The following is a 27,074-nucleotide window of genomic DNA, read 5'->3' as shown; positions in this document are numbered from 1 at the left end:
GGTAACGTAAACCGGCATAATATGCACTATTGGGCTACGGAAAGTCCACGATGGCTGCGACAAGTGGAACATCAGCGACCTTTGCGGGTTAATGTATGGTGCGGCATTATGGGAGGAAGGATAATTGGCCCCCATTTTATCGATGGCAATCTAAATGGTGCAGTGCATGCTGATTTCCTACGTAATGTTCTACCGATGTTACTACAGGATGGTTCACTGCATGACATGATGGATGTCCGGCACATAGTCGCGTGCGGCCGAAGCGGTATTGAGTAGCATATTTCATGACAGGTGGATTAGTCGTCGAATCACCATAATATGGCCTGCACGTTCACGGTATCTGACGTCCCCGGGTTTCTTTCTGTGGGGAAAGTTGAAGGATATTTGCTATCGTGATCTACCGACAACGCCTGACAACATGCCTCAGCGCATTGTCAATGCATGTGCGAACATTACGGAAGCCGAGCTACTCGCTGTTGAGGGGAATGTCGTTACACGTATTGCCAAATGCACTGGGGTTGACGGACATCATTTTGAGCATATATTGCATTAATGTGGTATTTACAGGTAATCACGCTGTAACAGCATGCGTTTTCAGAAATGATGAGTTCACAAAGGTACATGTATCACATTGGGACAACCGAAATAAAATGTTCAAACGTATTTTTATTTAAAAAACCTACCTGTTACCAACCGTTCGTCAAAAATTGTGAGCCATACGTTTGTGACTATTACAGCGCCACCTACCACAAAGCGAAAAAAGTGTTCCAACTAAAATGTTCATATTTCTTTACGTATTACACGAATATGAAATGAAAATGGGGGTTCCTTAAAAAAAAAACGCTGTTGATATCCGTTTGACCTATGGCAGCGCCATCTAGCGGGCCAACCATAGCGCCATCTGGTTTCCCCCTTTAAGCTAGACAAGTGTCGTTCTTTGCAGTTTTTTAGTTTGACGCTTATTTCGTGAGTTATTTGGCCCGGTCACGATCAATGGACGAACCTGTATTTATTATGACTTTTGAACACTATTAAGGTAAATACATTGTTTGTTCTCTACCAAAATCTTGCATTTGATGACTATGCCTATCAGTAGTGAGTGCCTTCAGTAGTTAGAATCTTTTATTTAGCTGGCAGTATTGGCGCTCGCAGTATTTCAATAGTTCAAGTAACGAAGATTTTTGTGAGGTAAGTGATTCATGAAAGGTATAGGTTATTGTTAGCCAGGGCCATTCTTTTGTAGGGATTATTGGAAGCTAGATTGCGTTGCGCTAAAAATATTGTCTGTCAATTTAGTGTTGATCAGAATAAGTAAAGAGAGAACTTTCTGAGTACGCTCAGTTTTGCTTAGCTGTTCGAAAATCAAATAACGTAAGAGTTTTTCCAGCACTGTCATTTTTTACATGCAAAGGGGATGTTTCACACTGTACTCGATAACGGCATGAAAGCCAAAAGCTAGAGTTTACAGGAGAAAAATACAGTAATATACAGTCAAATGGTGGTGCATTCTTTGAAAAAGTGACTACATCTTGAGAAAAATTCGGCTTCACAAACTGAGCAAATCAGTCTGGCCCTTACGTAAGCAGTTATACAAAAAATGTTCAAATGTGTGTGAAATCTTATGGGACTTAACTGCTAAGGTCATCAGTCCCTAAATTATCCTAAGGACAAACACACACACCCATGCCCGAGGGAGGAATCGAACCTCAGCCGGGACCAGCCGCACAGTCCATGATTGTATCGCACCAGACCGCTCGGCTAATCCCGCGTGGCAGCAGTTATTCGTTTTGTCATTGACCTGTCAGTGGGTGGTGAACGGTTAATACTATTGTTTATGGTGAACATTACATATCAATCATGTATGTTCTGGTTTACCTTCCTTACGCTTATTTATTTTTTTTAACGCCTTCTTACAATAAGATTACCCCTGATTTGTGAAGGTTCACCTTATTGCAGAAGAATTCAACACAACGGCGTCAGCAGTATAATTCATTCTAAGACAAACAAAAACAGCACAGCGCAAAGAAATTAACCGAATGAGACAGAAATCGGAGATGTGATGTACGTAGACATACAAACAAATGATTACAATATCAGAAAAATGGGTGATTTATCAGAGTCAAAGGGCTTTCCAAATTGAGCAAGTCAATAATGCGCTATTTCACCTCTGGCATATACGTATGCAAGCAGTTGCTCGGCTTGGCACTGACTAATAGAGTTGCTGTATGTTCTCCTGACGGATATAGTGCGTAATTCTGTCCTACAGGAGCGTTAGATCCCCAAAATCCCAAGCTGATTGGTGTTATGCCCATAATGCTACAAATCTTGTGAACTGGGTTTAAATCCGGTGACAATGCTGGCAAAGATAGATTTTGGCGAGCATAAAGACAAGCGGTAGAAACTCTCCCGTGTGCAGGAGTGCATTATCTTGTGAAACGTAAGTCCAGGATGGCTTTCCATGATGGGCAACAAAACGGGGCGTATAATATCGAGGTCCTACTGTGCTATAAGGGTGCCGCGGTTGACAACCAAAGGGGTTCCGGATCATCACTCTTGTTTGTCGCGCGTATTGGGGGCGACAGTCAATTTGGTATCCTACCGTACCCAGGACTTCTCCAGGCACGTCTTCGCCCTGAAATCTCATTGACTGGTGAAGAACTATCTTCTGTGACGAGTGTCGCTTCCAACTGATTCCTGAAGACGAGCGGAGAAGAATGTGGAGACGCTCCGGACAGCGGTTTGTTGCCTCTCATAGCCAGCTATCCTGAGCTTACATTTCAGCAGGATAATCCCCGGCCACACACGGCGAGAGTTCCTACTGCTTGCCTTTATGCTTGCCAAAATCTACATTTGCCAGCAATATCGCCGGATTTCTCCCCAGTTCAGAACATTTGGAGCATTATGCGCATGGCCCCAATCACCTCATGATTTTGAGGATCTAACGAACTCAGTAAATAAATGCCAAGCCGAGAAACTGCTTGCATATGGACCAGAGCTGGAACAACGTGTTATTGACTTGCTCAGTTCGTGTAGTTCTTCCTCTTGAATAAATCATCCAATTTTTCTGATGCCGCAATCACATGTTTGTCTGCATAACTACATCACATCTACCAATTTCAGCTCCATTCGGATAATTCCTTCGTGATGAGCTGCTTTCGTTTGTCCTGGAGTGAATTATGCTGCTGGCGCCATTGTGTTGGATTCTGCAGTGAAGTGAACCTTCACTAAACAGGGAGAATCTTATTGTAAGAATGCGATTTCTTTAAATAAGCGTATGGAAGGTAAATCAGGAACATAAAAGGTCACATTGGAAATGTTCAAGATAACAAATATTATTATCCGTTCGTCGTCCACTGATAGGTAAATTCCTCTTAGATACGCTGTCAAGTATGCCCCACTTGTTTTGTACGTGCTAGTTGTCAATCCGCGTCTCCAACTGCCAAAACATTCTTAAAGAAAGTGTGCCCGTTAGCAGAAAGGGTACCGTTATTTGACAAAAACACTACTTAACCGATAACCGCCATCGTAATAAAAAATATTATCTACCACACAGGAAACTACGTCGCAGGACAAAAGGCAAAGTACGCGCAGTTAATACAACATGTAGCGATACTTTTCGGCTGCCCGTTGCTAAGGGAATACATCTAAAATCCATATGAGTATCCACAGCAGCATTAAGAACCAACATGTTAATTTCAATACAATTATTACCAATGTAACAAAAATATACACGTAAACAACAATTCTTCAATCATTTGTTCCTATTTGGAAACTAAAACGATGTCTGGATGCCACATTCGGCGAATACGGACGCCAAAGACAGTGAATGGAGTGCCGTAAATCGCATCATCATTATTATCACCAATATACTGCGGATGTGGTGCGTAATAGTGCTCGCCAGGCACTGTCATAAAATTTGGACTATCATGGGAATAGTGAGAACTGTGTTTTGTTTCTGAGTTCTACCATTTTTCAATACGACAGCAACACCAGTCTTATATGGCTACAATATTGGCATTGGATAAGGTTTTCTTTATTGTAGTCTTTAATTCGAATAATCTAAACGATTATATTTGACATGTGTAGTGATTTCACACACCATCTTAATAAAATTTAATCTGAATAGCGACTACGAAATTCTGTCCTCCCAGATAAGACCACTAAACTGTACATGAAATTAGATACCTTTTAAAAATTATCAATTTTTTCTATTAAATAAGTCAGTCATTGGAGAACTAAATAATTAACACGTATTGTTTATAACATTTATGGCTTTCTTCACAGCGAACTTGCGTCATCTCAGGATGCATTCCGCATAGCTGCATCGCAAAGACGAATTAAGCTATTGACTTAAAACAGATTTACAGAACAAGATATATGCTATGTGATCGAAACAATAAGCTATAATGCTGAAGCAGGCCATAAGTGAAATATGTTGCAGAAGTGAGGTTTCACAGAAGTTTACTCTAAAGCAGAAGTGATATGTAAAAGGCGGCCATCTCTTTTATATTTTCTAACAGTCGATGACTAGAACGAAAATTGCAGCAGCGATGTCTGAATTACGCACAGAAACATCTCTGGAAACTAACTCAGTGAAAGGTACGGAAAATGAGTAATTCACAGTAAAATGATATGTTATAGGTTGTTTGTGAAAACGATATGAGTCCTATGTGCGCATGCATACAGTATATAAACCCATACGAACAAATCTTCTTGGATCAAGCACTAATACACTTTATATTAGCACGATAATTGGAATACCTGTCGCAACCGCCTGGATTTACACAGCGACCTTTTAACATTTCTGAATTATTGTAATACACAATGAGTATAGCTAGTATGCGGGACAAAGTGGCACAAGTTAGACACTGAGTATTATTGAAGAGTGATGTTGGAATCTTAAGGGGAGATGCAAACCTATAGGGGATTGCAACTGCTCCTCGTTTGAATTACTAAAACGCGCATATATTTTTAGTTGAGATACACTCGTACTTCGATTGTAAAATGGGGTCGTCTTACAAAACGCCCTTGATGTCAGTCGTCTTGGTATCTTTTGAAAGTTTAGTGTAGTAGCTCCATTGATCCCACAAAAACCGAGATGATATTATCCAAAGACACACATCACTATTTTCTGATAAATTAGAACCTTACCCTTGTCATACATCTTATTACAGCAGATAAGTAATAATTATTTCACATTTACTGGTCGCCCAAGTGTGCTAGCCCTGTTCGCTTTTGTTGTCGCCTCGGGTAGTTTCTCGGTATTGGCGGAAATTCTTTTCCCTATCCTCTTAAATGGCTAGTGGAACAACCGTAAGTGAAGTGTATACCAAGTTTTGTTGAAATTGGTCCAATGGTTTAGAGAGAGACGTGGAACATAGATACATACACATATATATCCATACCTACATGCAGATAATTTTAGAACACGTATGGAAATTGGTGATAGAGCAGTGAAAAAAAGTAATCAGAATTCGCCAGTAAACGTTTCCGATTAAAACCGCTTAGCAGTAAGTCGGATTAATTTGTTTCGTGCACCACACACCGCTAAGAGTACGTTGATTCTGGTCTCGGTGCGAGTTTGACTTGGTGCGACGTTACGCTAGCTGCGAGGGACGGACGAAAATAAACGTACACCTATCCTAACTGACCGCGAAGAGACTAACTTTAATTTCACGTAATATTTGGTTATTTCATTGGAATAGACATGCATTGGTATAGTATTCTCTGACACTGAAATTTTTATGAATTTGGTTTAAATTAACTACTGCAATTCACTAGAAATTGCAGGAAAAGACTGGTTGCTACTTAGCCGGCCGGAGTGGCCGAGCGGTTCTAGGCGCTACAGTCTGGAACCGCGCGATCGCTACGGTCGCAGGTTCGAATCCTGGCTCGGGCATGGATGTGTGTGATGTCCTTAGGTTAGTTAGGTTTAAGTAGTTCTAAGTTCTAGGGGACTGATGACCTCAGAAGTTCAGTCCCATACTGCTCAGAGCTATTTGAACCATTTGAACCACCTCGCTCGGTAGCGGTACAAGACATCAGTCAGCCAAAGTACCGCATGGACGATATTAAAAGAGTAACCTGGGTATCCATATCACTGCACCTCCCGAACAATCATCTTCTGTCACCTTTTGATGCACATGGTGTGTTATTAGTAGCTAATTTTTTTCGTGTTCAAAATGGTTCAAATGGCTCTGAGCACTATGGGACTTAACTTCTGTGGTTATCAGTCCCCTAGAACTTAGAACTACTTAAACCTAACTAACCTAAGGACATCACACACATCCATGCCCGAGGCAGGATTCGAACCTGCGACCGTAGCAGTCGCGCGGTTCCGGACTGAGCGGCTTAACCGCAAGACCACCGCGGCAGGCCAACCATTTTTAGTTGCTACTTACCATAGAAAAAACAGGTCAAGCTGCAGACAGGCTCAATTAAAGGACACTCAGATAAAGTTTTCAGCCACTGCCTTCATCAGTGAAAGACGACCGCCAACCCTAGCGTCTCGGGCCCTAAATGCTGGAGTTGGCGGTCGTGTGTGAGTGAGGTGTGCTAGCTTGTGTATGTGAATGGTGTGTGCGCGCGCACGTGTTGTGTGTGTGTGTGTGTGTGTGTGTGTGTGTGTGTGTGTGTGTGTGTGTCTTACTGACGAAGGCTGTGGCCGAAAGCTGTATGTGAGGGTCTTTTATTTGTGCCTATCTGCAACTTGACGTGTCTTCTTTACGTGTAAGTAGCAATATGTTGTTGATATTCATATGTGGAGTTTCCATTGTTTGGTTTAAGAATTGTGATTTTTATTTTGTCCACAGCCTGCCGATAGTCGCTATGCGGGTCTGACAGATTTTGCTGTGGTGACGCAGCCGTTCACCAAGTCGCTCATCTTTCCTAACATTACGACGGAAGCCGGCCATCGTACAGATTACTCCTTTCTGTCGCAGGACTGCTTCCACTTCAGTCAGAAGGGTATGGCGAGAGGTAAGGTTAAGATAAACAAACTCATTGATACTAACATATCTGTCTAGATCTCTGTTTCCACTATCCCATGTTGATATCTGCATAGTGACACACACACACACACACACACACACACACACAAAAGGGACCATACAATCTTTTTTTCCTTTCAACGCTGGCAGAAAGAATGCAGCGCCCCCAAGGACATGGCCATTTTATTGATAAGTGATGTTGTAATGTGCGTGAATTCGTAAGGGACCAAACTGCTGAGGTCGTCGGTCCCTAGAATTACACACTGCTTAAACTAACTTATGCTAAGAACAACACAAATCCATGCCAAAGGGAGGACTCGAACCTCCCACGGGAGGGGCCGCGCAGTCTGTGACATAGCGCAGACCGTGCGGCTACTCCTCGTGGTATTGATAAATGATGTGATAGGTACTTTGTCATTATCGGAGTATACGACAACAAATTCAGCCCAAATGGAAACACAGATGTCAGGGTAAAGGGTACCCAAACAGTCACATCAATACACAATGTACCTTCCTCTGGCGGAAACGCAGAAGTGTATTCTCTCATACAAACGATGGTTCAAATGGTTCAAATGGCTCTGAGCACTATGGGACTCAACATCTATGGTCATCAGTCCCCTAGAATTTAGAACTACTTAAACCTAACTAACCTAAGGACATCACACAACACCCAGTCATCACGAGGCAGAGAAAATCCCTGACCCCGCCGGGAATCGAACCCTGCAAACGATGGTCAAGGTGCCGAATTGCATCCTGCGATAGTCTGTCCTAAGCACTATTGTTGCAGTTACGCAGTGGTTCTTGTAGACTCTGGAGAATGGGTAAGTTTTCGCTTCGCCACATCCAATAGGTGTTCAATTGGCGAGAGGTCTGATGATCTTAGTGGTCACAGCAGTTGTACAGCACGAAGAGCACTTTTTGTGGCACCGGCCGTGTGTGGACGTGCATTATTTTGCTGCCGAAGAAATGGCAGTCGCACGGGGAGAAAAACCTGTACAGTGAAGTTGCTCTGGTTACTTAACCCATGCACAAACACCAAAAGTACAGCGCAAGCTGTAACTGATGGTCCCACACACCATGAAGGCTGGGCTGGTACCTGTGTGTCGTGGACGAACACACCTGTAATAGGCCGCTTACCAGATCCACCCCTACACGTGCACGTCCATCACTTGCATACAGACAGAAGCTACTCTCGTCACTGAAGACAACAGATTGTTTTCACTCTCCAGTCGACTCTTCCACGACACCAGAGCAGCCGTGCTTGACACTGTCGTGGCGCCAGTGACAACTTTGCCAGAGGCACACGTGATCTTAGTCCTGTTCCAGGTTGACTGTTCCCAATGATTGTTGGTGACACATCAGGTGCAGCACCTACCAGATATCTTCCTTGGATGATGTTCACGCGGCCACCGCTGCTCTCACAATGCGTGGATCTTGATGTGCGCCTGTATTACACGAAAGTCCAGTACCTGATCTGCGAGTGCGGGAATGTTCCGCAGACCATTGCTGACAGCAGCGAAACGCTACTAATACATTTACCGAAAATGTTCGACAGGATTATGTACTCGGAGGTGGGGCACAGTTGTTACTCTAAAGCGAATGTTGTCCACATTTTTCACCCTTAAACTTAGCACAGTTACTGGATGCGGAATCGAAACAGAGTGTGCGCAGAGAGGCCAGGCGACCATTCCAAATGAATCACCAACACTAGAACCCCTCAGTATTTTCATATTATTCGCTGGTACCACCAAATACAGTCGTTGAAGGCGTTGAATTTTTTTCCTGGCAATTCCTACAATTGCTACACCAAGAAGAAATGAAAATGATAAAATGGTTATTCATTGGACAAATATATTATACTAGAACTGACATGTCATTACATTTTCACGCAATTTGGGTGCATAGATCCTGAGAAATCAGCACCCAGAACAACCACCTCTGGCCGTAATAACGGCCTTGATACGCCTGGGCATTGAGTCAAACAGAGTTTGGATGGCGTGTACAGGTACAGCTGCCCATGCAGCTTCAACACGATACCACAGTTCATCAAGAGTAGTGACTGCCGTATTGTGACGAGCCTGTTGCTCAGCCACCATTGACCAGACATTTTCAATTGGTGAGAGATCTGGAGAATGTGCTGGACAGGGCGGCCGTCGAACATTTTCTGTATCCAGAAAGGCCCGTACAGGACCTGCAACATGCGGTCATGCATTATTCTGCTTAAATGTAGGGTTTCGCGGGGTTCGTCGTTCAGTACACCATAGCAGGCGCTCCTGTTTGTTATGCAGCGTCAAGGGTAACCGCAGCCATGGTCTCCGAGCTGATAGTCCATGCTGCTGCAAACGTCGTCGAACTGTTCGTGCAGATGGTTGTGTCTTGCAAACGTCCCCATCTGTTGACTCAGGGATCGAGACGTTGCTGCACGATCCGTTACAGCCATCCGGATAAGATGGCTGTCATCTCGATTGCTAGTGATACGAGGCCGTTGGGATCCAGCACGGCGTTCCGTATTGCCCTCCTGAACCCACCGATTCTATATTCTGCTAACAGTCATTGGATCTCGACCAACGCTAGCAGCAGTGTCGCGATACGATAAACCGCAATCGCGATGTGTTACAAACCCACCTTTATCAAAGTCAGAAACTTGAGGGTACGCATTTCTCCTCCTTACACGAGGCAACACAACAACGTTTCACCAGGCAACGCCGGTCAACTTCTGTTTGTGTATGAGATATCGGTTGGAAACTTTCCTCATGTCAGCACGTTGTAGGTGTCGCCACCGGCGCCAACCTTGTGTGAATGCTCTGAAAAGCTAATCATTTGCATATCACAGCATCTTCTTCCTGTCGGTTAAATTCCGCGTGTGTAGCACGTCATCTTCGTGGTGTAGCAATTTTAATGGCCAGTAGTGTATTAAATGGGTCAGTCCGAAACAATCATTCCAAAGACTTCTAATTTTTTTCTACGGGCTCTTCTTTTCTGTGCAGATGTCTACTCATCTGGTCATTAAAACTGCACCACAAGGACTGATATCATTTGACGAAGTTTTACTTTTTGTGTGTGTACACTGCCACAGAAAGAATACGTGACTGAATTTATAGGTGAGTTGTGTAGAGGGTTCGGAATTTAGGCTCAACTCGGATGAGCATCGAATCACACTGAGATTGGGTCACAGATAGTAGTACGTCATTCCATGTTACCTCAAATCTTTGCCAAAGTTCATCAATCGCAGTTGCTGGCGAGTAGTGGCTACAGGCCACGACCGAATTATTAACAGATCTTGAGAAGGTATGGTGCATGGTAGCAGTCGAAGGGCGTCTGTATTAAGACAGGTCAGGACAACAAAGGCAACCTGCGGTTCTATTTCCTTGAACGATAACATCAGGCTTTTAAGATGCGAGGTACCTAAGATGGGCACACCCACCGGCCTCAACACGCCGTAATTGTAATGGCTCCTGTACAAATTACCAACTGTGCGAACCAGAGCTGTTGTATTGCGTACTCATGAGTCCCCATACCACACGCCGGGTGCTGGTCCTCTATGATGATGAAGAATGCAGTCTGGCAATGTTTCTTGTTCTCGGGTCCGTGTGTGGCGGAGGGTACGTTGAGTACCTCTATCGGTTCTCCCTCCTATTCCAGTCTCGTATTGTTCGTTGAAAGAAAGATTGTGTGGGCTCTAATCTCTCTGATTTTATACTGATGATCTCTTCGCGAGATATACGTAGGAGGGAGCAATATACTGCTTGACTCCTCGGTGAAGGTATGTTCTCGAAACTTCAACAAAAGCCCGTACCGAGCTACTGAGCGTCTCTCCTGCAGAGTCTTCCACTGGAGTTTATCTGTTATCTCCGTAACGCTTTCGCGATTACTAAATGATCCTGTAACGAAGCGCACTGCTCTCCGATGGATCTTCTCTATCTCTTCTATCAACCCTATCTGGTACGGACCACACAATGGTGAGCAATATTCAAGCAGCGGGCGAAAAAGTGAACTGTAACCTACTTCCTTTGTTTTCGGATTGCATTTCCTTAGGATTCTTCCAATGAATCTCAGTCTGGCATCCGCTTTACCGACGATTAATTTTATATAGTCATTCCATTTTAAATCACTCTAATTGCCTACTCCCAGATAATTTATGGAATTAACTGCTTCCAGTTGCTGACCTGCTATATTGTAGCTAAATGATAAAGGATCTTTCTTTCTATGTACTCGCAGCACATTACTCTTGTCTACATTGAGATTCAATTGCCCATTCCCTGCACCATGCGTCAATTCGTTGCAGATCCTCCTGCATTTCAGTACAATTTTCCATTGTTACAACCTCTCGATATACCACAGCATCATCCGCAAAAAGCCTCAGTGAACTTCCGATGTCATCCACAAGGTCATTTATGTATATTGTGAATAGCAACGGTCCTACGACACTCCCCTGCGGCACACCTGAAATCACTCCTACTTCGGAAGACTTCTCTCCATTGAGAATGACATGCTGCGTTCTGTTATCTATGAACTCTTCAATCGAGTCACACAATTGGTCTGATAGTCCATATGCTCTTACTTTGTTCATTAAACGGCTGTGGGGAACTGTATCGAACGCCTTGCGGAAGTCAAGAAACACGGCATCTACCTGGGAACCCGTGTCTATGGCCCTCTGAGTCTCGTGGACGAGTAACGCGAGCCGGGTTTCACACAACCTTCTTTTTCGAAACCCATGCTGATTCCTACAGAGTAGATTCCTAGTCTCGTTGGCCCCACCACTGTCAGCATGCTTCTCCCCTGTCACCTCAAAGGACACCGCAACAGCTGTCGTATTCGTCCAAGTACCTCTGTGAGCATGTGTCTTTCCGCAAACAGGATAATTTCCTGACTGAAGCTACGTGATGTGGCTGTACTACCAAACGCACAATGTCCTCTCGGGCACTAGTCATTAGAGGCCGCTTGATCCTGCATGGCCTCGAATAAGGCACTGCTGCAATCAAAGATGCCGCACCTGCATTACATTCGAGATATATCAACCAACGTGAATAGCAACATGGTGGAACAATAAGTTGTAGTCTTGATAAGCCGCAATACTGCCATTGTCGAATTCCAACACGTGCTGGTATACGTTCTCCTTGTTTCACAAGGTATAACACGACCTTCTCACAAACAATCAATATTCAAATGCGATTTCTGAACGAGAAACTACATAATATCTTCTAATGCATACATTGTGGATGGCGTTGCTCCTACTCACTGATAAAGCACATATCCAAGTATGAAGTTGGCTTCATGCAAATTTGACAATTATTGCAATTTTAATGGCCAGTAGTGTATACCAATATAGAAATTAAGATGTAAATCAGGTGACACTGAAAAGTCGCACACATTTGTGGTCAACTGAATCTATCATCATTAGCACATATTCGTGTACGTTTTTCACTTTTGTTTACTAGATTCGTCGACCTTGTCACTGTAAATTATATATCTTGGTATGTTACGTCAAAAATTAGCCGTCTCCGAATAATATTAATTTACTAAAGACAGTGAGAAACTTTCATCTTCTTTAAATTTTATTTCTACGTTGAAGTGTCACACCATTGTAGTACAAGCCAATTAAATATCGTAGCAACATACACATATGACGTGATTCACATATTTATAAGTTACCTGGTACCATTTAATATCAACGAGAGGCCATGGATAATTCTCAAATCAGGTGTCTTAATTTCAATTATAGTCAGGATTAGGTAACATACTGAAAATGCTGCAGCGGGGTAGAATACAGAGATAGTGCATACTTCTCATATTTGGGCACCTCGGAGCCACATGTGGACTAAACACTCTCCAAAGCTTCAGTCTACCAGCGACTTTCCCCCACCATTTTATAAGTGCGTGAGGTTATAGTTAGTATGATCCATTAAGTTGATCAGAGTCAACAAACTCTCATATAATGAGTAAAAAATTACCTGTAAATTGCTGATTACATCACACTTATAACAGACTCACTTGAAAATTCACATGAACAAGTAACAGAACAGTATAATCAAGCAGGAAAAGTAAGAGAACATTTATGTTAAAAAAACACTGTTCGTGACAAATGTCAGTAAGGCACCTCAAAAACCTAAAATAAATAACAAAACAATATCTAAAGTAGACTATTTTAAATATCTAGGAGGATATTTTTCAAACGTCATGAAGGAAAATACAGCAATAGAGACTAGAATACTTAAAATGGAGAGAGCCTTTCAAATAATAAGAAACATCTATACCAAAAAATCTTTATGCTGAAACACAAAACTGAAAGACTGATAGTCTATATAGCTGAAATTCTTAAAATAGCTGGGAAGGGAGAGTTTCAAAAATTAGCAAAAACTGAAAGAAGAATTCGAAGAAAAATACTACGACGTAAAAGCAGCAGTGAATCAGAATACACATTAATATCTAATAGAGAACTATATCTAAAAGCTGAAAAGGTAACAGATGTAATGAGAAAAATGAGATTAAAATTCTATGGTTACATAAGCAGGATGAATAATGACAGAATAAGTAAACAAATCTTGGACTTACTGAACAATTACAAATCTAAACTCATATGGCTCAGAGAAGTAGGAAGAGATATGGAAAATGTAGGAGTCAACACGGACACAATAAAAAAAAGTAGCAATAGAAGAGACAGAATTTCAGGACAGAAGAACACTAAGAACGCGAAGGAAGTGGACACAAGAATAGAAGAAACAATATTCCCGAAGAGTGGAAGAAGTATGATCCAAAGGAAACTGTAGTTGAAAACAAAGACGCAAAAACAATGTTGTTTTAATGTATCCTCAAAAAGAAATAAATAAGAACTAATTGCGTTTTCAGAATCTTCAACGTGGGTTTGAGAAACACCGATACGTCACTTAAAGTTTCATCTCCTATGATGTAGGACTTACACTCTCGACTGCTCTATGTAGTGCGATTAGGTACCTCTCAGACAAGGTCATGATCTCAACCGCAAATCTCAAAATCATGTAGAGCATTTTTCGGTGGAAGCCAAGATCCCTAGTTCCAGCCTCGGTTCGGCACACGGGTTTAATCTTCCAGGAAGCTTCAAATCAGCGCACAGTCCACTGCAGAGTGAAAATTTTATTCTCAAAACCATGTTTATTATTATATCAATGTATGAAGCCCTAATCCCAAGCTTGTTGAGCACATGCTTCGAAATAACTCTGTGAATTAGCACCACGAAAGTCCATATCGCTCGCCTTTGTGTTCAAAACATTCCTCGTACTTGAACAGAATTACCAAAAGATTAGGTACGAAACGACGTCAAGAAATGAAACTATTCAATGGGAATAATTTCATGCATCCTCAACATAAAAGTATTTACATTCACCTTCAGGATCAGTTAGTTAATAAGTACCTTTTCCTGTTATTCGCCCATCTACCACCTCTTACGGAAATTTGCTGTCTTCTGGTTCAGAAATCGATTCACCAATGTGAGAGGTGCCAATACGAACAGAATTATGCATATGGACTATATCTGGGAAATAGCCTACTAAATGAGAGATTGGTTAATTATACTTGAAATTAAGCTCTTGGGGTTTTTCACCAGCTCAACCACGCATTCAGGTGCAAGCCTAAATACAGGTGGTAAACACCAGAAGTGAAGGAATCTCCATCTGCGGAAAAGCTGAAAGTATCTTCGGACTCTATTAAGTAGTCCGGGGCAGTATGTCTTCAGATTCACATTTTGAAAAATTGATCTGTTTTGATGACAACTTATTAGTTCGAAGAAATAGTCAGCGTGTTAATTTTCTAAATAGAGAAAGAAACAAATATCACGCTTGCATAGGTGACAACTTTTTTACATGTTCCAAATTAAAAAAAAAAATTCATCGAGAGATATCGTAAATTGAATTCTGAGAGAAACAGAAAACTTTACTCCCATCGGCATTTGGAAACGGCTAATTAATGATGTCAAGTTGCTTGAGAAGGAAGTGTTAGGTACTGAAATTAACAACGCTACAAATTGTGTACATGCTAAACGCACAAATAACGATGTTTGTGAGAGAATAGTTAGGAACACCAATTGGATTTTGTTGTTGTTATGGTCTTCAGTCCAAAGACTGTTTTTATGTGGTCTCTGTGCTACTCTATCCTGTACAAGCCTCTTCGTCTCTGAATTACTACAGCAAATTACATCCTTCTGAGTCTGCTTACAATAATCATCTCTCGGTCTCCCACTACGATTTTTACCTACCACACTTCCCTCCAATACTAAAGTGGTGATCCCTTGATTCAGAATGTGGCCTATCAACCGATCCTTTCTTTTAATCAGGTTGTGGAACAAATTTCTTTTCTCCCCAGTTCTTTTCCGTACTTCCTCATTAGGTAAGCGATTTACCCACCTAATCTTCAGCATTCTTCTGTAACACAAATTTCAAAAGCTTCTATTCTCTTCTTGTCTAAACTGTTTATCGTCCATGATGCACTTCCATACGTGGCTGCATTCCATACAAATACATTCAGAAAATACATTCTAAGATTAAAATTATTTGTCTATATTTTATATTCTTTCTATTTCAGCCATCACCAGTTATTTTGCTTGGGCCAACAAAAAAACTCAAGGACTACTTTAAGTGTCTCGTTTCCTTATCTGATTCCCTCAGCATCACCTAATTTAATTCGAATACTTTCCATTATCCTTGCCGGCCGCTGTGGTCGAGCGGTTCTAGGCGCTTCAGTCCGGAACCGCGCTGCTGCTACGGTCGCAGTTTCGAATCCTGCCTCTGGCATGGATGTGTGTGATATCGTTCGGTTAGTTAGGTTTAAGTAGTTCTAAGTCTAGGGGACTGATGACCTCAGATGTTAAGTCCCATAGTGCTTAGAGCCATTTGAACCATTTTTTTTTCCATTATCCTAGTTTTGCTTCTGATGACATTCATCTGATACCAACATTTCAAGACACTCTCCATCCCGTTCAACTGCTCTCGCGAGTAATTTGATGTCTCTGACAGAATTACAATGTCATCGGCAAACCTGGAAGCTTTTATTTCTTCTTCCTGAACTTTAATTCCTTCCTCAGATTTTTCTTTGGTTTCCTTTACTGCCGGCCAGGCTGGCCGAGCGGTTCTAGGCGCTACAGTCTGGAACCGCGCGACCGCTACGGTAGCAGGTTCGAATCCTGCCTCGGGCATGGATGTGTGTGATGTCCTTAGGTTAGTTACGTTTAAGTAGTTCTAAGTTCTAGGGAACTGATGACCTTAGCAGTTAAGTCCCATAGTGCTCAGAGCCTTCTGAACCATTTTTTTTCCTTTACTACTTGATCATTGTACAGATTGAATAACGTCTGGCACAGGCTAAAATACTGCCTCACTGCCTTCTCAATCACTACTTCTTTTTCATACCTCTCTACTCTTATAACTGCCGTCTGATTTCTGTACAAGTTGTAAATAGCTTTTGGCTTTTTGTGTATTATTCGTGCTACCTTCAGATTTCGGAGAGAGTATTCCAGTAAACAATGTCAAAAAGCTTCGCATAAGTCTACAACTCGTTGGGCCAGTATTGCCTCGCGTGTGCCCGCATTTCTCCGGACTCCAAACTAATCTTCTGTCAGTTTTTCTTATTCTTCTGGAAGAATTCGTGTTATTATTTTGCACCCATGACTTTCTAAATGGTAGGTCGGTAATATTCACACCTGTCAACACCAGCTTTCTTTGGAATTGGAGTAAAACATTCTTCTCGAAGTCTGAGGATATTTCTCGTGTGTCATATATCTTGTACACCAGATGGAAGAGTCTGACCATGCCTGACTCTCACAAGGCTACCAGAGGTCTGTTGGAATGTCTTCTTCTCCTGGGGCCTTGTTTCGACTTAGCTCTTTCAGTGCTCTGTCAAATTCTTCTCGCAGTATTATGTCTCCCATCTCCTCTTCATCCACGTTCTCTTCCATTTCTATAATATTGCCTCCAAGTTCATCTCCCTTCTAGACCTATACATTCCTTCCACCTGATTACAGCAAAAAATTTTGCCATAATGATGGTTCTGTTAGCACAGTGTTAATAAAATACTCATGACTTGGCTTTAGATCAGTGACAGTCTGTAATTTACCGTTCAAAGTGCTGCTCGAAATGATCAGAGATGCGCTTAGCTTGTACGGGACTGTTTTTGTTACCAGCAAAGAAGTGTGGTCTGAAACCTTTCGGAAAAGGAAATTCAACTGCAGTCGAATAGCCAAAGTACGAAGGCCGTTCAATAAGTAATACAACTTTTTTTTTCTAAAAGCTGTTCCGTTTTGTTCAAGATTCTAATACACCATATTACTCCCCACTCTTTTGGCTACAAAACTCTATATTGAACGTAATCTCCGTTCAGAACGACGGCCTTATGCTAGCTTACTGGGGGCTGGAGGGGGGAGGACCCTAGGCCCGCGTGGTGCTGCCTTACTGGTCGACGTCGTAGCTAACGTCTTTTTGCATCAATAACCTTCCTATTATCCGCATACTGGCTCCTGCGGAGTGTATCCTTCAGTGGGCTAAACGGATGGAAGTCGCAAGATGTGAAGTTCAGGCTCTATGGTGGATGAGGAAGAGCAGCCCAATGAAGTTTATGAGCTCCTCTCGGGCGCGCGGACTTTTGTAGGATCTTGCGTTGTCATGGAGAAGGAAGAGTTAGTTTGCATTTCTGTGGTGACAAGCTGAGGTCGTTTCTTCAGTTTCCTGAGGGCAGCACAGTACACTTCAGAGTTGATTGTTACACAATGACGGAGGACGCCAAACAGAATAACCCTTTCAGAGCTACACAAGACCGTCGCCATGACTTAACCAGCTAAGAGTGTAGCTTTGAACTTTTTCTTCGGAGGAGAAGTGGTGTGGTGCCGCTCAATGGATCGCCGGTTTGCTTCCGGTTCGAAGTGATGAACACGTGTTTGATCGCATGTGCCGATGTTCGACAAAAATTTTTGTCGATCAGCATAATAACACGCAATCAATTCGGCACAGATGGTCCTCCGTTGCTCTTCATGATATTCTGTCAGGCGGCGAGAAACCCAGTGGGTACACACCTTTGAGTACCCCAACTGTCAGTACTACCAACAGAGACGTCCAGTTGAGCAGCGAGGTGTTTGATTGTGATCCGTCGATCACCTCGAATGAGAGTGTCCGCACGTTCCAACACTGCAGGAGTCACACCTGTGTTCCGCCAGCCGGCAGGCGGGAGATTGGACAGGCTTCGGCGACCATGTTGCGATGATGACAGACGCCTCGCCCAGTGACTCATGGTGCTTTTGTTTACTACCAGATCTCTGTAGACATTCTGCAAGCTCCTATGAATACCTACGATGCTCTGGTTTTCCTCCAAAAGAAACTCAATGTCTGCTCCCTGCTTGGAACCCACCTCCTTTACAGCTGCCGTTTTGAAGGTTACTAATAGCGCCGCCACCGGAGCTTCATGAAAATATAGGGGCTGAATCGCGAATGTCCCACCATGTCCTCTAACAAATTCCGCATTTTTTCAAAACCGAAACTGGCCATGAAAGAAAATTGTTTGCATTACTTATTGAACGCCCCTCGTAGAACTGGAAAAGCTCATACCATCTTATGTGACTTTATGTGGTCGCGGGGCAAAGGCTGTCTATGAAACCCAATGTAGCAGACGCTTCGTATACAGTTCAACTGAAAACCTGAAGCAAATTACCAGCTTGACGCCCTGACCTGTTGGAAACTGTCAACAATATATAACGGCGTATGCAACTATTCTAACTATTCTGGTAGGGCGACTGCGTCGGGGCACGGAAGTCGGTCAGATGTGAAAAGGAGAAGTTTGACGCGGAAGAAAAAAATGGTTCAAATAGCTCTGAGCACTATGGGACTTAACATCCGAGGTCATCAGCCCCCTACACTTAGAATTACTTAAACCTAACTAACCTAAGGACATAACACACATCCATGCCCGAGGCAGGATTCAAACCTGCGACAGTAGCAGCAGCGCGGTTCCGGACTGAAGTGCCTATAACCACTCGGTCACAGCGGCCGGCTGACGCGGAAGAGCCAGGGAACACTGTGGAGAGCGATAAAGCCGTCAATAAAAGTAAATCAATTGACAAGGACGATATCATCGTCACTGATAAAACACGTGGTGGGTAACAACAGAATGCGCCTGTAGAATTGGACGAGCAGGTGCAGAAGGGAGCGATCGCTAGTGAAACTGTGGCCGCGGAGCAAGGGAAAGGAAACGAAAGCAGCATGGCAAACAGTAAAAATAAATCAGTCATCTAAAGTGCCAAAGCGCGGGGTGAGGAGTATCACAGTGCGCCTACGGAAGTGGAATAGGACGTGGAAATCGGAACGGGCGGTGAAGAAAGCAACTGGAAACAGTGAAATAACTATTCTGAATACGCAGAAAGGACATGCGACGATGAATCTATGACAGGTTAAGGAACTGTCCTAGAAAAGTCCGTGTAAAATGGACGCAATACCAAAACTTTTTCTAGACTGTGAAGGTTTTCAGAATTTTCATTGTGAAAGTACAAGCTAATAGTCTGGTTCGAAACAGACAAGAAACTGAGAAGAGAAATGCAAGCTTCTGTCTGCAATACCTAAAAACATGCAAGGGAAAAGGAAGACAATGGTATTGCGTCGATCTCTGTACTGTATGTCAAAGAATTCCACGGGCTACAAATAAGGCTGCGGAGCAGAACATTGTATCCAGGACAGATGCACATACCAAGCGAGGTGGCGTAGTGTTTAGCACAATGGACTCGCATTCGGGAGGACGACGGTTCAAACCCGCGTCCGGCCATCTTGATTTACGTTTTCCGTGATTTGCCTAAAACGATTCAGGCAAATACCGGAATGGTTCCTTTGGAAGGGCACGGCCGACTTACTTGCCCATCCTTCCCTAATCCGATGGGATCGATGACCTCACTGTTTGGTCCCCTCCCCCAATTCACCCCCCACCCACTCCGCCACGGATGAACCACCAGACGCATCGAATAAAGACTAACTTCGACTGTGCAACAGTAAGTAATAATGATCTGAGACAGCGTGATATGACTAACTTACAGCTCTGTATAACAGAAAGAAGCGCAAAGCTTAACAAAACAACACACAAATATCTCTCAAAACACCTAAGGAATGGTGATGAAAAATAGTAACAAATCCGAAACTCGGAAGAAATTAGAAACCATATGTATCCACAGTCATATAGAGCTAAGAACAAAAAGAGGTATCGATGGTAGTACTAAATTTTTAAAGGTGCCTTATTTCAACTCATTTTTGACATGTGAGAGTTTCAGCTTTAAAAATATACATACATAAAGCTCACCAAATCGCAAAACGGATTTGTGAACAACAGAAAAAAGCAAAAATTGGTTATTGAGATCTGTACATATGCTAGACAATTCAGTTATGATTCATATGTTTTAACCAATTGTATGAAGTTTCTATAAAAAGGTGAGATACAAGACTCAGCTGATAAAGAGGAAGTTACTTTTACATTTTCTTTCATTTTAAATTATTACCGCTTTAGAAGGTGTATCTGTCTTAACCTTTAAATTGCTACGGACGTTCTTTCTGCATCCCGTGCTGCGGGCGACGTTTGCTAAGGCTGCACTGCTCGTCAAATTCTGGTGCCTGTGTTGGGAGGCGCCGCAATACTTGTCAACTGATTTTAAGAAAACAATCATGTGAAAGAGTCTGATTTTTGCACATTACAGTCTGAAAAAGAACGGAATTTCTTTTCTTTATCCTTCATATTTACAATAAGTTAAACATAGCGCGAAATTATAAGGATTTTACAGAGATGAAAACGCATTGGGTAAACTTTGCGTATGGTTGATTTTAGCTCGTACATTGCTTTGAATGAGACGTAGATAAGATATCGAAATTTTACTTAAAACTGAGAGCAGAACGATATCTCATTTCGTTCCCAAGTTACTGAGTTCCATATCCGACGGATGGTCACTTGCGACACGCGCATTCACACCCGTGCGCATCGCGAATCATGTGTTTCTAACAGTCGTCATGTCTCATAAACGATTCAAGCTATCGAAACGAGGTTTTTCTGCAAATGATAGCAAACAATGAGACATATAAGTTGGTGTCATAAATACTCGATACTTTTTCAGTCAGCGAGGTGTGGAACTGACTAGTCCACAGCAGTGAGAGGTCGTCGGCCCGTGACGCGTACAGACGCACAGTTGTCCACAGCATTGCAGGAAAGTACAAGAGGCGTGATGTACACATCCATAGCTCTTGGGGAAACGCCATAGCGGTCGTGTACACACGCCCAGAGCAGTGAAAGGGCTTTGGGAGAGCAAAAGATTTCCCTCTGAAGGACAAACTTGTAAATCTAACAAGAAGAAGTACTACAATTTTATCAGAATACGTTGCGTTTTGTTTATTGCATGCACAAGTACGCCTTGTCTTTATTATTCCCGTGTCGAACAGAGCACAGACAACTGAAAGGAAATGAACTGATAGCACATAGTGAAATTGTTTTTGAAATTATAACGAAGAAACTCGCCGATGAAGGCATAATTAGAGAGCGAAAGGCAAAATGAAAAAAAAAGGTATCTCAGCCTTTAGGGCACTTACCCCCCAAGAGACATAGATTCTGGGCTGCAGTCTCGGTCTGGCACACAGCATCAATCCACCAGGAAACTGCAGATCTGCACACACTTCACTGCAGAATTAAAATTGATACTGCAAAGAACAGTATTATCATTTATGAATCAAAAAGCATTTTAAAAATAAAATTAATATCAACTGAAGGTCATCATAAGACGTAAATAAATATATTACAGTATTTAATAATTTCCAGACGCCAGTTTTTTTAGTTTGGAATTACTATTTTCACTATTTTTCATCTGAAAATTAAAATTAAAATTATCAAAATATTTCTTGGTGTATGTCTTCTGCAGCAATGTGTGGTGAATGCCTATGATGCAACTGATGTTTGAATGTAACTATATGGATTAATTCCCTACCAATTAAAATATATATCCTGTACTGACATAAATTGATACGCTATATCGTCTACGCTGGTAAAGACACTCTGATGTGTGGTGTAAACCCCGTTATGCAATAAGACTCATGCAAATCACTACATACCAGACGCGATGGATCACTTTAACGAAATAGTCGCCTATGAAGCCTATTATGTCGCACTGAACAACACGTACACCTGCCTTTCAACAAATACAGGATGATCAAAAAATCTCGATCCATTTCCAAGAAATAATGAATGGATTTACATAATACATAATTATAATCCATTTCTGTTACAGCGTGGCTGATGTTAGCTGGCGGCCGCGCAGTTGATGTTATATAGAGGTGCAAGTGGAGTTCACTAGGCAGTTTCACAAGCCAGCACCAGTAAAAAAATCATCCCTTGTCAGTAAGTTCCAAAGAACTGGGAACGTTCCCCGTGAATCAGGCTCCGGGAGATCTGTACCATAAGAGACTGTTCAGCGAATCAGAGAAGCAATCGAAAGAATTTCGAATACATCAATTCGTCGTTTAAGCAACGAGTTAGATGTGCCAAAGTCAACGATATTGCGCTCAAGAAAAGAGCGTATCACATTCAGTTACTTCACAAATTAGACCACGAAGGTTACTCAACTTGCCAGGCTCCGTGTTACCATTTGATAGACCGCTGCAAACAACGAACACCTGATGAATCACATTTTTTAACTAATGAGGCCACATTCCACATTTGCGATCATTACTGCTACTTAACGAGCCTCCTCAAGCTACCACTAAATGGCAAAGAGATACACCAAAAGAAAATGTGTAGGGTTCACAAAGATTACAGTTTATGAGCCTTTCTTTATTTGCAAAAGCGAAAACTGCAGGGAACCTGTACCTTGATACGCTGGAACAATTCCTGGAACTACAGTTTTGGAGCAAGAAGGCATTGTTGACACTGTTGCGTTCCAACAGCACTCAGAACCCCCTCACTTTGACTCACAGTAAGAGCGTACCTGAACCAAAAATTAGCGCACAAATGGATAGGCAGACGTTAAGCAAGTCTGTGGCCATCATGTTTAGCTGATTCGACACCCTTGAATTTCTTCGCTTCGCGGTACTGAGTCAAGGGTTCGCAAAACAAAGGAAAGGTAACTCCAGAATCTAGCAGTTTGATCCTGGATGCAGTGCCGCCCATTTTTATAAGATATGCTTCAGAATGTATTCAGGTCAGCTCTACAACGACGACAGCAATGCCTTAAAATGGACACCATGTTGAAGTGCGATTAAATTCATATTGGACTGTGATAAACATAAATGTGTATCACGTAAATACATTTATTTCGTAAAAATTGATGGAGAGGTCATAACCCCGTATTAGGGTAATTTTCTGAGTACACAAAACGGAATGTCTGAAATGGATTCACTCACAGAAATCCACACGCCTAAATGTATTTGCTTTGTCTGGTGGAAACACCGTAGAAAACAACATCAAAGTCACAACTATATTTATGTACAGCCGAAAAGTACCTGAAATAATCCTTAAGTTTACGTTATGAGCCAATGACTTTCCAATGCGCAGGAGTTAGTCATTATCTACCTTGTATAGAAAATTGATCGTTTATGGATGAAAGGCAGCCTATGTTTAGAATTTCATAACAGTGTGAATATTAATTCCTGTAATTTTCTGTGTCAATAGCTGCCAATGCACTGTGGAACAACATGATGGAGCCGGTTGGCCGTAAATCCGAGGACTGGGACGATACATTCTCCCGCTTTCTGTGTCCCACTGAGGAACGGCCGTATATTTACACCTCTGGGAACAGCGGCGTCTGAATATTTCAGCAGTGGTGCAACAGCTACAAATGCTGAAGACAGTTTAACAAACAGCACACGGTTACCTGCTTAGTTTTTATAAGGATGGAACCACAAGTACGAGTACAAAGTCAAGATACCTCAGATTACTTATGTATTCAACTTGAAACAGTATTATCGGGAGTAAACGTGTCTACCGCTCTACATATGTTCTCTCACCGGGATTCAAAACAAAATGACCATTAAAAATGAGATCACATCGTTGGAAGAGTTATAGTCTTAAATCTCCGATGAAATCATTAATTGTTACTGTAGTGGCAACGCGTTCGCGCAAGATTTCTAGTGTCAGCACTACACAATGGCACGTTTTAGTATGCCGAAACGTGCAATATTAGAAACAGTGTACGTTTTATCTGTTGAACTTAAATAATGAGCGCAAATGTAATTACCATAATTTCTAATAAGCTCCATGTTATAGAAACAGCTAATATTTTGAAGAGAAAAGTGTAACATTCAGCTGCATAATCAAACTGTTGATGTTTGAATGGATTATGTGTCGACAAAGATTAAAATTTGTTCATCAGTTTCCAGACTGCAGCTCTTGCAGTGTCAAAAATTTGCCCAGAACTTCAGTCTACTGATTGTACTGGTCAATGTACATAAGCATTTTTTGTGAATTTTTAACTACTTGATTCTAGTCATATGAGTCTACTGAAATCACTTATTTTTATACTTATCTGCTCTTTACGCTTTTCAGAAGTAAAAGAAAATAATGTAACATTACTGTATCTATCCGACCATCAAATTTGTTGTTTGTAAAATTTCTCTAAATATTAGTTGACCACTGTTATCTTTAAATTACGTTGCAAGTATGATTACAGAATTGTGTCTGTTCATTGCTGTTTTGCTTTCCTAGATTAATAATATTGTTTCGCAGTTTATGTACAGATTTCTAGAGAGGAAGATAAGCTTTGTACCTTCCCCATTTGTAACTTCCTTGCTGTCACGAATTTAAAGTCTTTGCACCTCACTATTTGCTCATAGTGGTGTTAATTATGTTTTCTCTACATCCATGACCGATTTAGTAGTTTATATTTCGAGAAGGCTGTAGTGGTACTCCTCAAGTAAGACTATCTTTGGCATAAGAGGTAAAAGCTGCTTCGGATGGTTGTGAAAGAATATGAAAGGTAGCCACTTTTTTGTATATAGTGAAGCTCTAACACGGCTTGCATCTTCACGAATTAACTCTTAATAAATCTGCTTCTGAATTAGTACGTTAGAATGATACTCAGTGCCTCACCGAAACTCAGCAGAATACGAATGCGAGCAACGTAAGTAGAAAGAAATACCCGGAGGCGAATGACGTACTGACTTGAAAGGAATGTTAAAGTTTTGTCTGGCTATGCTCGAACTGGGAGTATAGAACCGTCTCCCAAAGGTTTCGCACTGACTAAACCACAGCTACAAACGGCGAGAGTTGGGATGTGTGTAGGTGGCTGTGTAAGCTAGAATTTGAATAACTTTCACCGTCGTTATCAAAACACAGTAAGCTTTTGTGGGATGTAATATTCCTTGACCTCTACTATGAGGTAAGCTCTAAATTCTTGTTGCGAAACATAATTGTTACAGCGTCCCTAAACCTTTTTTTTTGTCATTAGTCTTCTGACGGGTTTGATACGGCCCTCCACGAGTTCCTCTCCTGTGCTAATCTCTTCAACTCAGAGTAGAACTTGCAACCTACGTCCTCAGTTATTTGCTTGACGTATTCCAATCTCTGTCTTCCTCTACAGTTTTTGCCCTCTACAGCTCCCTCTAGTACCGTTGAAGTCATTCTCTCATGTCTTAACAGCTGTCCTATCATCCTGTCCCTTCTCCTTATGAGTGTTTTCCACATATTCCTTTCCTCTCCGATCCTGCGCTCAACCTCTTCATTTCTTACCTTATGAGACCACTTAATTTTCAACATTCGTCTGTAGCACCACATCTCAAATCCTTCAATTCTCTTCAGTTCCGGGTTTTCCCACAGTCCATGTCTCACTACCATACAATAGGTGTACTCCAGACGTACATTCTCAGAAATTTCTTCCTCAAATTAAGGCCGATATTCGATATTAGTAGACTTCTCTTGGCGAGGAATGCCCTTTTTGCCATTGCTAGTCTGCTTTTGATGTCCTCCTTGTCCCGTTCGTCATTGGTTATTTTATTGCCTAGTTATCAGAATTCCTTAACTTCATCTACTTCGTGGCCATCAGTTCTGATGTTAAGTTTCTAGCTGTTCTCATTTCTACTACTTCTCATTACCTTCGTCTTTCTTCGATCTACTCTCAATCCATACTCTGTACTCATTAGACTGTTCATTCCGTTTAGCAGATCATGTAATTCTTCTTCTCTTTCACTCAAGATAACAATATCATCAGCGAATCGTATCATTGATATCCTTTCACCTTTAATTTTAATTCCACTACTGAACCTTTCTTTTATTTCCATCATTGCTTGCTCGATGTACAGATTGAACAGTAGGGGCGAAAGGCTACATCCTTCTTTTCCACCCTTTTTAATACCAGCACTTCGTTCTTTGTCGTCCACTCTTATTATTCCCTCCTGGCTCTTGTACATATTATTTATTACCGGTCTCTCCCTATAGCTTATCCCTAGTTTTTTTTCAGAATTTCGAACATCTTGCACCATTTTACGTTGTCGAACGCTTTATCCATGTCGACGAATCCTATGAACGTGTCTTGATTTTTCTTTAGTCTTGGTTCACTTGTTAACCGCAACTTCAGAATTGACTCTCTCGTGCCTTTACCTTCCCTAAAGCCAGGCTGATCGTCATCTAGCGCATGTTCAATTTTCTGTTCCATTCTTCTGTATATTTTTCTTGTAAGCAACTTGGATGCATGAGCTGTTAAGCTGACTGTGTGATAATTCTCGCGCTTCTCAGCTCTTGCCGTCTTCGGAATTGTATGGATGATGCTTTCCCGAAAGTCAAAATGGCTCTGAGCACTATTCGACTTAACTGCTGAGGTCATCAGTCGCCTAGAACTTAGATCTAATTAAACGTAACTAACCTAAGGACATCACACACATCCATGCCCGAGGCAGGATTCGAACCTGCGACCGTAGCGATAGCTCGGTTCCAGACTGTAGCGCTCAGAACAGCACGGCCACTCCGGCCGGCTCCCGAAAGTCAGATAGTACGTCGCCAGACTCATACATTCTACACTCCAACGCGAATAGTTGTTTTGTTGCCACTTCCCCCAGTGATTTCAGAAATTCTGATGGAATGTTAGCTATCCCTTTTGCCTCCAAAGTTCTTTTGAATTGTGATTCTAATACT

The 27,074-nt window shown here is 42.0% G+C and overlaps 1 protein-coding gene across 1 annotated transcript in view; it reads left to right on the top strand.

Moving 5' to 3' along the window:
• The window catches only part of LOC126235214 (phospholipase B1, membrane-associated-like), a 135,510-nt gene extending 110,955 nt beyond the window's left edge, over positions 1-24,555 (top strand). The window contains exons 7-8 of the mRNA XM_049943947.1: positions 6,813-6,978; positions 23,622-24,555. Of these exons, the coding sequence (XP_049799904.1) occupies positions 6,813-6,978; positions 23,622-23,758 (303 nt within the window). The 3' untranslated portion in view covers positions 23,759-24,555. The remainder of the gene's footprint in view (positions 1-6,812; positions 6,979-23,621) is intronic.
• Positions 24,556-27,074: the final 2,519 nt, after the last annotated feature.

The sequence above is a fragment of the Schistocerca nitens genome, chromosome 1 (genome assembly GCF_023898315.1).
Source record: "Schistocerca nitens isolate TAMUIC-IGC-003100 chromosome 1, iqSchNite1.1, whole genome shotgun sequence".
NCBI classification, from domain to species: domain Eukaryota; kingdom Metazoa; phylum Arthropoda; class Insecta; order Orthoptera; family Acrididae; genus Schistocerca; species Schistocerca nitens.
This window is presented reverse-complemented; position numbering and strand designations above follow the sequence as displayed.